Genomic DNA, 18,142 nt, shown 5'->3' with positions numbered 1-18,142 from the left:
AAGCTTGGTTATTTCAAAATCAAGCTTCTCAGCATAGTCCTGAATCCGAAGCTCCAACTGGGTAACCCTTTGGTCCCATACTTCAGTTGAACTTCCATCAGCCATCCTGACTGTATACGCATAGTCAGATGGACTTGTTTTTAATTTCAGCCTCTTCACGAGCTTGGAGTTAATCACATTGTGAGTTGACGCTGAGTCAAACAACACAATGACATCATGATTGGCCACTTGCCCTTTCATTTTGATTAACTCCGTATCATTGAAGGCTGTATACCCCGTTGCTGCGGGCTTAGATAGGATGTTATCAGGTGCACTCGTCACTAACTTAGTAACAGACACACAGAACAAACAAGGTACTAACCTCTGAGAAGATCCCGCTAGCTGAATCTGCATCTCTTCTGCTCTGGGACTTCCCTGCATCTCCACGGTGTTGGTTGCATGGCATGGTCAGCCTCTATCCGAAGCTACCTGGGAATCCGTATATCAGTTGCGGAGAGTGTTCCCAGACTTTATCATCGAGGACGCTGATGTCTGAAGAGGGAAGGAATGTTACGCTCTAGCCGAGGTAGCATGACCTCGGAAGAATCAGTCGACATTTCCCTTATAGGATCTATCTTTGTAATATATGTGTTTGCGCTCTATGTAAATGATCGGGAGGGATTAATGTCAAGGTCCTAGGTGAGGGCTGATAGCACCGGACTAGATAGATCTGAGACCAGGGGGACCCCTGCGCTCTAGCCGAGGTAGCATGACCTCGGAAGAATCAGTCGACATTTCCCTTATAGGATCTATCTTTGTAATATATGTGTTTGCGCTCTATGTAAATGATCGGGAGGGATTAATGTCAAGGTCCTAGGTGAGGGCTGATAGCACCGGACTAGATAGATCTGAGACCAGGGGCCTAGTGCAAAGAATGTGCCTAGGGGCAAGGAATTAAATGCATCCCAAGAGAGGGGTGAAATGTTGCATTAGAAAGGCCCTATATGGATGGCATGTGGCATCTAGATCTATCTAGGGAATTGGGGTCTGTCAAGGCTAGTGAGAGAAGTGGAGAATGGGGATTTTTTACGTGATTTTGGATACAGCTCTCTCTCTCTCTCTCCCAAGCTGGGTAGCCTTGGCGGAATTGGCTGGGTGGATAGACATGGTGCTACTCCCGTGATCAGTAAGTAGAAGCGCTAGTGGAGAGAAGTCTGGTAACATTTGTGGAGAGAAGTCTGGTAACAATGAAACCCGCATCTGTCCAATGGTGATCATCAATGCATGTGAGACTCCTCTGTCCTCGAAGTACTAGGGTCTGATGATGAATCCCTCCTTTGATACTCTCAAGAAGTGGTCGTGGTAGAACCGAGTCTTGGTGAGGAATTTGATCTTCCCCCCAAGTCCGAGATGTGTGGACAATGTGATCTGCATGTCCGTCCGCTGTTAAGTGCGGCGTGTCTCGAGATCAGGATCTCTGCGGTGCCTACTATCAGTGGCCGCGAGGCTCGTGTGATCTAACTGGAAGAACTCTGTGATCCTGCTCTGAGAAGTGTCGGGCCATGTGCCTGAAGACTATCTTTGCATCCTGAGTAAGTGCTCCCTGTGGTGGACCACCTCATGGATGAAGGCAATGAGGCATCCCTGGTCTGGGTATGAGATAGTGGCCCAAAACCGGCCCTAAAAAGGCAATGGTATCTACTGCGGATCTCGTAGGACACAGGGCATCTGAAGTTTGAAGGCGAATTGCTCCTCTGACTCCACCTCCTCTTGATCACATAATGTGCATAGGCATCTCTCCTTTGGTAACCCCTCAGCTCATCGGCTCTTGATGCGGAGTCGATGTGATGAGACTCGAAACTGTGCGATAGAGATCCTTAGTGAGTGTGGCAAGTGGATCCGAGTGTAGTCTGGTGGGACAATAAAGCCCTCCTTTGAGATGCGCTGGCAGCGGTCTTTGTAGAAACTTAGCTTCACTGGAAGCTTCCTCGGCTCCAACTAGGTCTTGAATGTGTGCAACTGTAGTAGATCCTCTTGAATCACGTGGTTGACCTCATGGTATCCTAGTGAGATAGATGGAGCATCCAAGCTGTACTGGAAGGGAGGCTGTCTGTCTATGTGAAGCCCCAATCTCTCGAACCACCTACGTGTTTGGGCATACCAACCTCTCTCATCCCCACTGTCTGCGAGGTCCATGGATGAAGACAGAGCCAGCCATGGCAACCTGCGTCGCTTCGCTGTACTGGGCCCGTATTGTCTGACGCAGTGTAGATAGGTAATGGTCTGGAATGCCGCATCTATCTGTAGTGGAGACGAGCCGAACTTAGCTTGAATGATATGATGTGGCACTGATGGCTTGACTCGGATCATCCGTGAGAGTAAGAAGATCTATAGTCGCTCTACCCAAGCCCACTCTGTGTCTGAGAGATCCGGCCCCCAACAAGGTCTGCTATACATGCGTGCTGGTCGAACCAAGGAGTCAAAGAGAGAGAGAAAGAAAGAAAGAAAGAAATTTTATTAAAGGTCCACGGAAGGCCATACATGGCCTATGGGACACAAAATCATCCGATACTCTGAGGAAATGATCACGGTAGAATCGGATCTTGGTGGGGAAGTCCTGGTCCCCCCCCTATAAGTCTACGATGTGTGGAGCTCGAGTAGGTCCAACCATATGATCCGGTTGATCTCATCCCATCGAATCAGGTGGTCAGGCTAGAATGAAAAGGTATATTACATGTAATCGTACATAACTTTTTTTCAAACTTATTACTTGTATATGCAAATGGTCTGTTTCTCTTTACATAAATATTTGCATGGATTTGTGCTCTTTTATTATTCTGGTTAGTTGTGCAGCCTAAGGCTGTTGAGGCTATTTTTCGCTCTTCTTTTTATCATTTGTGGGTGTGTCTTGTTTTGTGTGAATGGCTTTCCTAGTTTAAGATTTGGGTGACAAGATACATTGTAATCTCATGAAGGATTTTTTTGGTTTTAGAGATTTTGCAGCCATTGTGGTGAAAAGATGCAGGTCAAAGAGGGAGGCCATAGCTTGCAATGCTCCTCAACATCTTGTGGATGTTCATGTTATCCACGTTTGGTATGTTATTGATGCCTACATTGCTGCATTGTTTTTCTTTTTCTTTGTATGAAATGTTGGTGTCATGGAAAAAAGGATTTTGTGAGGCAATGAACTCCGAGATAATATGGTTGTGCAAGCAATATAGCATTTGGAAGGACACCATGGAGGAGAAAAGAGATTGGAGAAGCAAGACATAAAGGTGTACATTGCACAGTAGACCACACTACTAAAAACTTTGACCTAACACTAATACTAGAAAGTCAAAACTTTGTTGACCAATAATCTACATGACCATACCATTGTACCTGAAGTTTTATTATGGTGTTGGTCTTCAGGGATTTGTTCTTGGGCTTGAGTTCCTTTCAAGGGTATGGCTGAAGTACTTGTGGAAGTGTCTCTAGAGTACCTAGTATACTTAACTACTATGGTACATAAATTCATCCCACGGGGATATAACAAGTTTTGGCAAACCTTGACTATGTGAGTTTATATCAAAATGACAATTTACTAATGCCCCTTGAATTTTTGTGAGAACTTTCATCCCTAATCCCGTTTAAGGTCTTCGAAACTTTCATGTTGCTTGTCCTTGAAAAAGTCTGTTTTCTTGTTTCTCGCCATCTGCTTGTAGACTTTAGCTTTGCCTTCCTTGTCCCTTGTGTTTACTGTCTTCCATGCTTTGTTTGCTGTTCTGCACTCCTGTTTGCAGGGCATGCCTTTACTCCTTACCTTGCTCTTTTCTGTTTTACTACATCAGACTTTGTCCCCTCGAGTCCTAGTGACATTGCTTTGTGGTCGGATACCAAAGTCTCCTCATCAATCTTGAGATATTCCAAAGCATATCCTGCATCTGGACTTTATCACACTTGATGCTTGTGGGGTATTGGAAGTATAACCCCCCGTGTCTTTGAAGAGTGGTGTGCCGGCTGCGGGCAGCGAGCTGCTGCTCCCCGTGACGCCGCGCCGCCCCTGGCTGCCCTGCTGCCTCCGCCCCGTCCGCCCCCTCTGCACTCCCTCGCCTCCTTTGCTCTTGCCGCCCCTCCTGCGCCAGCTGCTGCGCCCCCCGCCTGCCCCTTCTTCTCCCACCTTTGCTGCCTCCCCGCCCACTTGCTGCGCCCCCCTCCGCTCGCTGCGCCTCCCACCACCCCTCTTCCCTTCGCCTCCACCTTCTCTTCCTCCATCTCCTTCGCCCCCCACCAACTCCACCTCTTCCGCCTCCCGCGCCCTTCTCCTCTCCCCCGCCGGCTCCCCTCTCCGCCTCCTCTCCGCCCTCTTGTCTCTCCTCGCCTTCTTCTCTCCTCCCCTCCTCTCCCCCCTCGCCTTCTTGCTCTCCTTCCTCTTCCGCCCTCCGCCCTCCTTGCCTTCATTCTTCCTCTTCTGTCCTTGCCCCCTCCTTTGCCCCGCCTCGTCTCCGCCTCCCCCTCTGACGCTTTTTCCCCCCTTTTTTCATCTCCCTCCCTGCAGCAGGAGCACTTGTGCTTGTGAAGGCGAAATAAAAACCTTGGTGGTGACCTTTGGTCTGGCCAGAGGGGCTCTATGGCAGCACCCTCGAATCCCACAGCTGTTAAGGTTCTTCTTTCCCCAGCTGACAAGCAATAGGTACAGCAGGCAGTTCAGTCCCTCCAGGACAAGGCGCTTGTGGGCATAATTGTGGGCCTCGCGCCTACACGGAGATAGGTGCGAGAGGAGATCCAGGCGATCTTGGCATTAGAGGGAGACCACATCTAGGAGGTCACCATCTATGGACGAGGCGCTTTCCTCATCTAGCTGAGCTCTCCCGACACCGCCTTGATACTTGTGGAGCAGAGCCCCATACTCCTTGGCCCGCACCTTGTCTATCTCTTTCCTTGGTATCATGGGTTCACAGTGGAGGACATGGATACAACACACCATGCTCCATGGTTTTCGGTTACACTTCGCTTCCCAAGGCTCCCCAAGGAGTATCGAGCCATCCTCCCTTCCATTGGTCGGGTCGAGCCATCCTTCCTTCCATTGGTCGGGCATTTGGCATAGTGCTTGAGTCCTTGCTAGAGACGGCCGCCCTCCGTTCTAACAGATGATGGAGTCCCTAGGATCAGATTGGTGGTGGAGAGCCTGGAGTCCCTCCCAGAGTTGATTCTTCTCGAGACCTTGGAAGGGGGCACACTTCGTCCGAGGGTAGCGATTTCTGGGTTACAAGGCCAGTGTCTTCGGTGCAGACAGATGGGTCACCTCGCCAGAGATTGCCCTCGTGGCCTCCCTTGTGCGCCTCCCTCCCTCCTCCGCAGAGTAGGCAGAGTCAGCAGGCCCGAGTTCAGCACCTTCTTTGGTATGAGCAGCAGGAGTCCCAGACCCCATGGGTTACCCCCTCAATAGGGGATTGGATACAGGTTAAAAAGAAAAAGAAACAAAGTAAGCAGGCCTGCAAACGCTGCAGGCAGAGGGCCAATCGCAGAGAGAGGGACAGGGTTGACCGAGAGGCCTTGAAGGAGGATCAACATGAGCCACCACCTCCGGCGGTAGGGGCTCACTCTGTCGATCCTCTAGCTTCGGAGGTGCAGCCTCTGCACCCACCCTTGTAGCAGCAGCGAGCCCCAGTAGCTCTAGACATAGTGATGGCGGAAGCTGCAGTTGCTAGTTCAATGAGGACTGTGGAGGAGCCGATCAGAGCCTTGGCGAGCCAGATCAGCATGGGGGGCTTGATGTCATCCTTATCCCTCCTTCTCCTCCCCCTCTCTCCCCCCCCCCTCCCCCTCCCCCTCCCTCTCCTCATCTTCACTTCCCCCTCCCCCTCCCCCTCCAGGGTTCCCCCGTCCCCTCCCCCCTCCCTCAGCCCCCCCTTCTATGGTCACTCTCACCACCCGCCCCCTTTCCCATGTCCCCTGCATCCCTACCCCTCCCTCTACCGCCGCCCCCCCTGCACTTCAGCAAGAGGTTCTTCTGCTTTGACTCCCCTGCCAGCAGGCAAGGGAATGTTGACGCCCCCTTCTGCTTCCTCATCGCAGCAGCAGGTTCGTCCAGGGAGGGATCTTGAGGGACGAGATTCGTCACCTGGCTAGTAGCTCCCAACCTCCAGCGTGGGCATTCCTTACCGCGGGACTTCTATAGGTTAGGACCCTGGAACTATCTGGAGATTTCGGACTCTTATTCTCTACCATTGGAGGTAACGCTCATGGTCCTTCAGTCCCGGAAGGGGGGTTTGATCAGTGCAGTGGGATCTAAGGCACACCCCGTTTGGAGATTTCCGTTTGCCTCCACAGGGTTGGAGTAGTGGTCCCCAGAGGTGTTCGATGCTATTTTGGGTAACCAGATTACACTCATGATGGACCAGTGGATGGAACCACAGGGACAAGATCTTTGGTACGCCCATGGCACAGAGGTGAACTTTCATTTGAGCTTCACGCGCGAGGAGCTGGTGTGTGGTTTGGCGACAGGAGTTATCAGATTGCCGCTGGAGGCAAAGGTGGAGCAGGCACACTTCTGGCCCCTCCAGAAGTGTGCGGAGCTGTTCGGGGTGGAAGCCCCCTTTATGATGAAGTGGGCTCGGAAGATTGGTATTGAGCCGGTTTCCACCCTAGTACAGCGCTGCACAGACACTGACTAGCAGTGGAGGCCGATCACCTTGCTTGATACTACATACAAGATCCTCGCCAAGGTCTTGAGTTTGCGGTTACGGCCCCATCTTACCGACATCATTTATGACACACAGATTGGGTTTGTCCAGGAGCACACCATCTTGGACAACATCTTCACATACTGGGAGGCAGTGGATTGGTCCAGGGAGGAGTCAGCCGCTGGCGGTCCGTCTCTTGGATTTTGAGAAGGCCTACGACAGGGTGGAGTGGTCTTTCTTGGAGGGCACTATGAGGAGATTGGGTTTCTCAGACAAATGGGTCAGAGGAGTTTCAGCACTATATGCAGGGAGCTCTAGTCAGATGCTCATTGGAGGATACACCTGCGAGGCCTTTCCTGTCTCTCGCTCGGTCTGCCAGGGCTGCCCACTCGCTCCCTTCCTCTTCTTGTTTGTGGTGGAGGCTTTGGGCTACTATTTGAGATCACAGGTGGCGGGTCTCACAAGGTTGAGGCTCCCAATCAGACAGGAGAAGGAGCTACTTGACTCGGAGTTTGCAGATGACACGGCCTTGTATGTTGAGGGCACCACATCGAGTCTGGAGAGAGTTAGAGGCGCCCTGGCTATTTACTGTGAGGCCTCGGGGGCACGGATCAACTGAATGAAATCCATAGGCTTCTTCACAGGCTTTGAGGAGACACAAGAGATCCGTGAGTGGGAGAGTGACTTTGGCTTCAGATGGATACCGCGGGGCTAGACAGCGAGATACCTCGGGTGCTAGGTTGATATTGACATCACAGCAGATTGCCCCGGTCCTGGAGAGTGTTTGGCATGAGCTCCTCGATTGGAGCTCGGCAAAACTCTCCCTAGCAGGTTGCGCCCTAGTGGCAAACCAGGTCCTTCTTGCCACGGCCTGATATATCGCCTCTTGCTGGTGCTTTAACAGAGGATGCATTGGGCAGCTACGACGGTTAGTATGGAACTTCCTTTGGGCAGGCTCAGACGGCACGAGGAACACTAGGGCTCGAGTAGCTTCGAAGATGGTGATCATGTTGCAGGCATTGGGAGGCTTGGGTGTCATTGACCCGAAGATGCAGAGCAGGGCCCCAGGTGCAGAGCCCTGGAAGCTTCTCTTACAGTGAGGGCTTTTGAGGAACACCCCACGCACTGGGGGACAGTGGCAGCCCTCACATAGATGGATCTTCATAGAGGCCCCCCTTACGGGGAAGGGCTCCCCCCTGATGAGGAGTCTTCATAGGGTATGGCAGAGACTGGCAGGTCTCATCCATGCTCCGCCCAGATGCAGAGAGGAGTTTAAGCGGCAGCCCCTTATATGGCACTCAGAGATCAGGGATGAGGAGGGACGTATGCTCGGACAACGGACTCACATTGGTTGGGCATAGTGGGACAGTGGTCCAGTAGGGTCCTTTGGCCGTTGGAGCAGACTACCTATGGAGACAGAGGCGAGGCTTGATGCCTTAGCGCATTTGCGAGGGGCCGAGCAGCGGATGTGGGCAAGATTGACTTAGCCATTCCGGAGTGCTGGTGGAAAGGACTTCACGCTTGGACAGACATTAGATGGTTGGGATAGTTTTCCCGTACCGGTGTTCCCTTGAGGATGTTGATGTAGCACGGCAGCACGCACTCCAGCTTCTTCCATGTAGGACTGGGAGGCCTACTTCAGCCACTCACTGAGAGCGACCCCGAGATGGATGGGAGTCTTGATGGGATACACTGGCAGATGATCAGAGTGGTGGGACGTTTGGGGAAGGAGTGGCACATTGACCCTCCCAGTATCTCAGAGCAGGATGCCTCTAGATGGCACCTTTGGTTGTGGGAGGGTAGACCCTTGAGGGAGGTCCAGTGGGATCCGGGAGAGTGGTTCTGGCCCTCCAAGGGCGGCCTAGCTGAGCAGGTGGATGAGCTGCCCTTCTTCTCCTACACCACATGGATTGGTAGGAGGCTTCAGATGGACTTGTCGAGGTGGACCCCTTCGAGGGAGAGACACTGGGTGACCTAGAAAGTGCCCCGGGATGTTCGCTTCAGGTTTTGGACGTGGTTGTCGTTCAGCTTGTGGTCGAGAAAGATCTCTTACTTCTTCTGGCTAGCTGCACACGGAGGCTTGCCCATTGGACCGTGGTTGGAGCAGATGCGAGTGGAGGGAGAGTGCCATTGTTGCTCTGATGGTGTCCTAGAGACTGTCCCGCATTGCCTGTGGAGCTATTGTAGCGCAGCGAGGATCTAGATGGGAGCCCTCAGGATCATGACACGTATGCAGAGTCTTGATAGAGATTACACCTGGGGGATGGTGGCTTGGTTGACAGAGGGAGGGCACTCGTTTCAGATTGATGAGATCTCTCTAGCCTACTGGATACAGGGTCAGAGCATTCAGAGGATTGCACTCCATGAGGCAGTCCCCCCTGACACCCTAGCTCCTCCTCCTCTTAGGGAGGACAGTGTTTGGGAGGTGGTAGCCAGCATCACGGCTTGGAACATTTGGGTGGCTCGCTATAGTCTTGTGATGGGTGAGCACCTGGTTCCACCCGTGGCTACCCTAGTTGCCATATGGGAAGATATCATTTACACTCTATGGTCCACCTGGGAGTGCGGGACTCCAGGCTCCAGGGCAACTATTGAGAGGCGTGCTCGTTTCTGCAAGGCTTGGTCGGCAAGTGTTTTCTACATCTTCATTTTGCGAGGGATTCACTGGCTGTCTAGTCCACCCACTTGGCTGTTAGCCCCAGTTCCAGAGATCCCCTAGGCAGTGAGCTGGGTTTCTCTGGAATAGGCCGGTTTCTTTCTTTCAGCCTTTTCCAGTTTTTTCCATACTCAGCACCTTCGGGGCTGCTGTCTTGTATGAAATCTTTCAAGCATTAATAGAAGGTTCCTGTCTTTGAAAAAAAGAAAAAGAAAAAAAGAGTGGTGTGCCATTACATATTTGAAGCCCAAAATAACCACATAAAGTGAGTGACTGGCAGACTGCCTCCCAATTTCGGTGGTCTCTCCTGTGTCTCTTAATGTCCCTTTCCACTCTTTCCTTTCCTCATTGTCTTCATCCAACTCTTTGATCCATAGGGGTCTCTCTCCTCTGTTGTGATTATACCTTTCCTCAAACCTGTTCTTGCATTGAAGTCACCTGCTAAAATAATTGTGCGATCTTTGGAAAACTGCTATATCTCCTCCCAAACGCATGAGCGGATCCTTCTGTGATATGCGATTGTTGTGCTTGTGTATGGGTGATTGCGGGGGTGCAAAATAGCATGCTGCCAATCTAATGTTTCCATTCTTTGCCGCTAATTCTACCCACATATACTGCTTGTGAAATCAATATGTTCCCCTCCTTTTCGGATTAAGAAGATTCGGCCGTGGACAAGCGACTGGGGGAGCAGCCCTGAACTCAAGACCTCTTGGTACGGAGGTGCTCCCAAAAGCAATGAAAGAACTCAGGGACATGCTATCCTCTCCCTAGCATTTTGCAGTGGGAGAGCCTTGAGGGATTCTAAGAGCTCCTCATTGATGAAGGGGTCTGTAACTGTACCATAATGCCCTAGGTGAGCTAGTATATCCAACCATATAATATAGCATCTTGTAGGACCTGAGAGGGTTAGGCATCCATTTCTTCATCGAGGGATCTTGGAAATGTGCATGAGAGCATTGTCACTCTAGTCGAGTTAGAGCTCCTGGACCCCTCATAAGCCATGTTCCGGCTGTATGAATCATCATGTAAATTAGTCATGTGAAAAATCAGAAAAGACCACGTCGTCTAAATGAGCTCTCCAAGTACTCCATGCAGCCCGCCATGCATGCTCCACGGGGAGTATCTCTACCATCCTCCCTTGTCTCCACCATGCACTCAACCCGACCGCGAGTTTGCCTAGTTCACCAACATGTTAATGGAAGACAAAAATGAGATGCTGTCACAAAAAACGAGCTATCAATCTTGGAAAACGCGTTGCTGTTATGGAGCTGATATGAAGTTGAGCACGGGGAAAGCAGATAGGAGTCAAGAACATTGCTCTGATACCACTATTGGGTACGAGGAGCAATGGAATGCAAGAGAGCAAGCTGAGGAAACAAAGTACTTGCAAATGGATAAGGAAGAAAGTACATGTGGTGGCCTATATAGGCCCTAAAGTGAACCAAAGAGTTCACCAATGACGTCAGCTTGAGGGTTGACTAAAGTCCTAGCTGGCCTACAAGGCCATACAAGTGCTAGGTGCTAAGAATCTGTCTTAGTATAGAAGATGACATCTCTCTCAATGTATGTCACTGACAAGCCCCCTGGGTCCGACCAAAGGTAACATTGCAATACTCAATATGTGATGTACCCCCATCCCATGGCCCTGACGTGGTCATGTGTTATCTGCTTCTGTCTCCCCTCTTTTTGCTTTTTCTCGAATGATTACTCTGTCATCCGCGCGCGAGAGAGAGAGAGAGAGAGAGAGAGAGAGAGAGAGAGAGAGAGTTTATCAAAGTCTTTTGAAGACCGATGGGTCTAAGAGACTGTGAAAATCTTGATACAAGCGAGCTGTGAGGGTGGAGCTACTAAACGAGCATCCACACCAATGCAGAATGCAAAAAAATGCAAAATGGTAGTACTAAGTACTGAGTACTGTTGGAAATAGAGGATAGAATCACTCACACTTCACTCCCGATCTAGCTCATACAACACTCACAGAGATGGAGAAAGAGATAGCCAAAACTCAAATATATTCTTCCACAATCGTGGGCAGACAAAAGCTCAACGGGTGAGCATGTACAAACAGCCAAAGGATGCTGTCAAATGCTGAGCCACTTCTCTCCCTCTGCGCGCTTGCCTGTACAAGGCTGTAAGTGCAGGTGATAAGAAATGAGGGGGGGAGAGGGGGCTTTTTATAGGCCGTGCTTGGGGCTGGAAAAACCGACCAGCAGGGGGTCGGCCCCCTACTTGCAGCATCGTCCTGTAGACTGGCCTCTACCGACCTGGTTGGCCATCTAGGGCCAACGGTGGTCTTTCCTTGCAGGTTGGTTAACTTACTCCAAGTTGGCATTTTTAACAATGGATCTTAATTCAGATTCTATGGTTTACTACCATAATATATAACCATGTACATCCTGAAATGTCTGTGGCTTAATGGGAGCAGCCATTACAGTGCTCATCAATGCATAATTGACCTTAGCATTGGCAGGCCCCTGGTCTTCCCAAAGAACGCTGTGCTGAATGGCTTTCCTGTAAAAAGTATCCTATATCCACCTAGCAGTACATGTAATCCTCTTGTCCAAATGTTCTACACCAGATGCATATGTATTTGATAACTTGTTATGCTTAATGTGAAAAGTGAAATTTCTCTCTCAGGGAGAGCTGTAGTTATGGTAACATGGTAATACAAGAGAATCAACTGTGAGCCCCAAACGTGTGACTTACAAGCCTGTGTAAAGCTTTAGTTAGAGCTTATTTAATTGAAGACAACTGGTGGCAAAGTACTAGATTGGCTGTTTGATTTATAGTTTGATTGTTTTGTCATACTAGTCAGACTTTAAATCTTCTTTCTGCATCTATCTTCTCATCCTTTGTCTTCTTGGATGCAGGATCCGGCAGTTATAATGATTGTCACTTGTAGCGATTATGTTCTTCTGGGTAGGCAGGTATGTACATGTGGGATCAATAATTTTTAACCCCCTCTATCTAAGCAAGGCTCACTAGTCATCATGCCGTTTGGAAGTGTCCATGGGACTTGCTATATTCCTTTTTATTAAAACTAACGCTTGTATACAACTGCAATAGATAGGCAAAGTTTTCTCCATTCCTGTCAATAATTTAAGAAGACGATTCTTTTATTATCTGTCAACATAGATGTACATCAGTGTTCACTTCTATGAGTCGATTGTTGTCAAAGCCCACAATTCTTTTGGGGTATGAAATTTTCAAGCTGAGTCATATACAAAGGATAATTGTGTAACATTTTTGCATATGTGCATGCAGTGTAGCTCTAGATTTGGCAAACTATTCTTTTCATGTTCAAAATTGGTTCAATAAATCTTTTGCACCCACAAGAGAAAGACCTTCCAAGAAACATATTTTTCATTTTCATTTATATATAAGGTGTGTTTCATGTCACCACAAATTGTGTTTCTAGAAGTAGAATGTTTAGAGACGTTTCTGTCTGAAATGTTTCTATGAGACATCTGAAATGGGCTGTCATTTCTAGAGACTTGTACACCAGGGCAGACCCAAAAATGTCATATATGTTCATACATTTATGATGTAGATTTCATATATATTCATATATACGAATGATCCACATTCCATATATATTTCATTGTTTGATTTTGAGAGAAAGAAAGAAAGAAAGAAAGAAAGTTTATTAAAGTCTTCAGAAGACCGATGGGTCTATGAGACTGTGAAAATCCTGATACAACGAGCTGTGGTAGTGGAGCTACTAAACGAGCGTCCATACCAATGCAAAATGCAAAATGCCAAAAATGCAGAGTGGCAGTACTAAGTCCTAAGTACAACATAGTGATGTCGGTGGTCGACTACATATCAATCTCAGCATCATCATCAATATCATCATCATCATCATCCCCAGCAACAGCAAGATATCAGGATGGATGAGGCAGTGGAGGCATGAAGTCGGCAATAGAGTGCTGTCGGCCACTCAGAGGTGCGGTCCTGGCACGTCTCTTGGTCGTAGCTCTGTGTCTAACCAGGGCTACTGTGACCCCCGTTGGTCCGGGCTCCAACTCTAAACAAGGAGGGGATGTCTCGAAGTGTGATCTGTGTGTCGACCCTCTGTCTGAGCTGTCGGGTCACGGGTACCGGGTCACGGTCATGTCGAGGCCTCGTCTCGTTGGGATCCATGTGATCTAGCTGAAAGAACTCCGTGATAGAGCTCTGAGAGGGATCAACCGAGGAAGAAGTCTGCTCCCGTCTCCGTGCTCGGAGTATCCTCTCGCGGTGTCTAAGTGCCTCATGAATGAAACCTGCCAAACACCGTTGGTCTGGGTAGGAGAGGAAATGGGCTAAAATCCCATAACTATATCTGAAGAGGCAGTGGAAACGTCCTCGGATCTCATAGTACACAGGACACCTGAAGATGAAATGCTCCTCTGTCTCAACCTCCTGTATGTCACATAGTGTGCATGTGCGCCGCTCCCTGGGTAGTCGCTCTGCTCTGCCGCTCTCGATGCGAAGTCTGTGTGAAGAGACCCGGAACTGCCCAAGAGAGATCCTCATCGAGTGGGGTAGGTGAATCTGTGTGTATCCTGGTGGGTCAATGAAACCCTCCGCTGTGATATGTAAGAAGTGATCTCTGTAGAAGCTAAGCTTCATTGGGAGTTCACTCGGTTCCAACCAGGTCCGAAAAGTGTGTAGCTGTAGTAGATCCTCACGGATAACCTGGTTGACCTCGTGTGATAAGAGGGGAGAGAACGGAGCATCCATGCTATACTGGAAGGGAGGTAGTCTATCCATGTGGAGCCCCAGTCGCTCAAACCATCTCTCTGTACGTGCATACCAGCACCTCTGATCTCCTCCTGCTGCAAGTGCCATAGAAGAGGATAAAGCTATCCATGGTAGCCTGCTACGCCCCGAGGTATAATCCCCATTTTCCCTAACTCGGTACAGATATGTGATGACCTGAAATGCAGCATCTAGCTGTAAAGGGGGTGACCCAAACTCAGCCTGAATGATGTGGTGAGGAACGGATGACTTACCACGAATCATCCGTGATAGCATGAGAACCTGTAGCGGCTCCACACGGGCCCACTCTGTATCCGACATGTCTGGTCCCCAACAAGGACTGCCGTACATCCCCACTGGGCGGGCCAAGGAGTCAAAAAGCAACCCCTTGGTGCGTGGATCCTGAAAGTGTGAGCGGAAGCACTGCCTCTCGAGCCTGGCCAATGAGGCATACCCTCTACTCAAGCGTGCGTGCATTGCGGGTCTCATAGTGAAGCTTGGTCCGGAGAAGATAACCCCAAGATAAGTGTATGATGAAACTATCTCAACAGATGACCCCGCGAATGTGAACTGCTCCTGACGCATGATGGCTCGAGATGTATTGAAGATCATGACCTTGGTTTTACCCAGGTTGACCTTCAAATCATGAGACTCACAAAAGGACTGTAGTGCGTCTAGGTGTCTCTGAAGCCCCTCTGCTGAGGAAGACAAGAGAGCCACGTCATCTGCATAGAGCAAAATCTGGATCAACGTGCCTGCAACAGAGCAACCTACACCCCCCTGTGTCTGCATCACTGTCTCAAGCTCGTCAATGTAGAGGCCAAACAAGGTAGGCGACAAAGGACACCCTTGTTTGACCCCGATGGTACTCATGATCTCGTCTGTCCACCCGGATCCTACCCGAACTCTGCCAGAAACTCTCTCGTAAAGTGCCATGACAGCCCAAATGATCTCCTGGTCATAACCCAAGTCCTGTAGGCGCCGTATGAGGCGGGCTCTCGGGACTGTGTCAAATGCTTTGCGAAAATCCACAAAGCAACAATAAACCCTCTGCTTCCATGATCTCGCCTCCTCGATGATACATCTGAGCGTCAGAATGTGGTCCATGGTTCCATGATCACGCCGGAATCCGGCCTGTCTTGCTGCTTTGAGTCCTCGACACTCTGCAAGTCTGCTAACCTCGGAGTCAAGTACTGATGCATAAATCTTGGACATGACATGTCCAATCATAATGGTCCTGTAGTTCTTCGGGCTCATGGGATCCCCTGCCTTGTGGATGGGTGAGATAGTGTTAATGGTCCAAGTGTGTGGAAATCCCAAACAAACCGCTTCATTAAAAAGCTTTGCTAAGATCGGGGCTAGGAGGTTAATCCCATATGAAATGAACGCAGTACATAGTCCCTCATGATCCTTCACTCGGCCATTATGAAGTTTCATTACAACATCCTTTACCCCTCCTCTAGTGAAGAGGGTGCAGGATGTGGGACAAGGCATGTGTGAGAGGCTAGGGACTGGCTGATTTGGGATGTCATAAAGTGTGCGTGCATAATCAAACCAGATCTGGGTGTCAGTGAGTGGCGGAGGGGACCGTCCTTCTAGAAATCTCTGCGAGAAGTCCTTAGAGTTGTTACTAAACAAAATGTTCAGTAGCTCCTCCTCGTTTCGACGAACGAAGTCTAGTTTCTTCCTTTGTACCAGTCTACGGTATTCACGTAGCGTATCTGGTGCACTCAGAAGACTGTTTTTGGTTTCGAATCTGAGTTGACGGCGTAAGGCCTTACACTCATCATCGTACCAACTATGTGTGTATGTGAGAGAGAGAGAGAGAGAGAGAGAGAGAGAGAGAGAGAGAAAGCGTAATAACGTTTACGAAAGACCAAAGGGTATATGAGGCTGAAAAAAACAAGATAGAATTAAAGCTACAGGGTGGGTCCTTGTGTTGAAATGTTATCAGGATTGTTCAAGAATTTAGTTGTCAAGGTCTTTGATGATCGGGATCTGAGATGACTATGAGGCTCTCCCATGCATATTGGATGGTTAAATGGTTAGCCATGCTCCAGGGGCAAGTGCCTAGGGGCAAATAAAGGTTAGCGATTTAGAAAAGAACCACAGGGGCAAAATGATTATTTGCATGGGAAGTTGTTAAAACGTTAGCAAGTGGCTAAAATTAGTATGGAGTCTTCTAGGGATATGGGGGATGTTGAGTGCACCCGCATTAAAAAAGAATGATGAATTATTCGAATGAACGTCTCAAGCTGAGTGTTGAGAAAGCTATTTGCATAGTTGGCTGGGTGAAGATTATCGCTTGGACACCTGTGAGTGGTTCAGGTAGAGAGAGAGGACTTAGCTGTAACATTTGGTATCAGAGCAATGGGTTTAGTGACGTCCATCCTTGGCTGGTGAAGGAAGAGTGTCTTGCAATTAAAAATTGGGTCTTTTCCATACGTCAAGATGACCCTGTAGAGGGGGATATCTATGAGCTGGACATTCAATTGTGGGATATTCAAAGACGGGAAGACAGACATGAAAGGACAAGAACACTTGCACAGATGATGTAGTGATTGTACCCCAGATCATGTAGTCGCTTGAATAGTGGGGCCCGTGGCACTGCCTCAAAAGCTTTGTGGAAATCCACAAAGCAATAGTAGACTCTCTGCCTCCTTGTCCTCACCTCCTCAATGACACCTCTCACTATGCCAATGTGTTCCATTGTAGCATGCTTTGTGGCGTGGAAGCCTACGTGCCCAACCACACTGAATCCCTCATGCTCCACAAACTACCGGCCAACCTCTTCGAATGTGTCATGCTCCGCAAACTAAGTAATATGAGTATCAAATGCTGATGCATAAATCTTAGACATGACATGCCCAATCATATTTGTCCTCTAGTTTTTTGGACCTATGGGATCCCCTGCCTTATAGATTGGGAGAATGTTTTTTTTTTTTTTTTGGGCAAAAAAGAGACTTCTGTTAAGTAAGAAAGAAACTCGCTAGAGCAAGCTCTGAGCAGAAATACAACATCATGAAATCATGAAGATAAATAAAACCCCCTCAAAGTGAGGTGGAAAACAACCAAGGCTGAGGCTGAAAGTGCCACCTCAACCCTGTAGGAGTCTCAGAGAAGAAAGGAGAATCCTTCCATTCCCTGAAGAAAGAAGCCCTCCTAGCTGAGGTTGCACGGGAGTCTCCCTGTATACTCATCCATATGGCCATCAAAGTATGTACGGTGTACTAGCCAAAGTGTGCGAGGGATGAACCTGAGTACCCTCCATAGCCTCTGTGCATCTGGCTCTCCAGATATGCCAGGATGCTATGCTCGCTAAAATCTCCCAAGAAGTATCCACAGAGACATGTACATCTGTAAAAGGAAGGTGTGGTATCACGTCCAATGAACAGGACTCAATCTGATGATGTCGAACCAAAATGGCCCGAGAGGAGTCAAGTCTCTCATAGAATACCTGAGGCCCTGTAAGAGAAAGCCAAGCCACTGAGCCCCATGTCATAAAGAATGGGGAGTGGGCAAAGTGACTAAAAATCCTGGCTACCCCCATCCAAATCATCCTCGCTTGTCTGCAATTCCATAAACAGTGTTGAATAGTCTCCAAAGCAGAGAGGCAACGAGGGCAAGTAGGGTCGGCTTCGAACCTGGATCTCCAAAGGTTCACTACAATCCCACCATGGATAGAAAGCCAAAAGAAGAGAGTGATCTTTCTATTACTGTGGGATTTCCAGAGTCTCCTCCAAAAGCACCTCTGCAGATCCGCAGTGATATCAAATGTCTCCCAATGAGGAACTCTGGAAGGTCTCCAACCTCTACTACTGAGCTGAAATCTCCTGGCATTACTGAGCGTGTAATAAAAGAAGGGGATGCTCTCCTCTCGATGCCCTGCGTCAATCCACTCCCACTCTCCAGGGTCCCACTGCAAATACCTAATGGGAACGCCCCCGTAGAGCCAAAGCCTCCAAGACCTGGTGGAGAGTAGCCGGGGGTCTGGTCGAGGAACCACTCTGAATCTGATCCCTGCACCAAAAGACCTACAACCCTGATAGGCTGAAAAGCAGACTCAAGCAAGATGTCCTCTGTGGATCTGAGCAATCTG

At 49.2% G+C, this 18,142-nt stretch overlaps 1 protein-coding gene across 8 annotated transcripts in view; it reads left to right on the top strand.

Moving 5' to 3' along the window:
* LOC147880642 (uncharacterized) overlaps nucleotides 1-18,142 on the top strand; it is a 168,310-nt gene that overhangs the window by 44,023 nt on the left and 106,145 nt on the right. For all 8 annotated transcript variants that reach the window (XM_087371008.1, XM_087371007.1, XM_087371004.1 and 5 more), the window contains exons 6-7: nucleotides 2,972-3,073; nucleotides 12,171-12,227. In XM_087371008.1, coding sequence (XP_087227134.1) covers nucleotides 2,972-3,073; nucleotides 12,171-12,227 — 159 coding nt within the window. The remainder of the gene's footprint in view (nucleotides 1-2,971; nucleotides 3,074-12,170; nucleotides 12,228-18,142) is intronic.

The sequence above is a fragment of the Dipteris shenzhenensis genome, chromosome 32 (genome assembly GCF_047967505.1).
Source record: "Dipteris shenzhenensis isolate YYH24624 ecotype China chromosome 32, Dip_SZ_1.0, whole genome shotgun sequence".
Classification (NCBI taxonomy): Eukaryota; Viridiplantae; Streptophyta; class Polypodiopsida; order Gleicheniales; family Dipteridaceae; genus Dipteris; species Dipteris shenzhenensis.
Note: the sequence above shows the minus strand (reverse complement) of the source record. Positions and strands in the feature narration are given on the sequence as shown.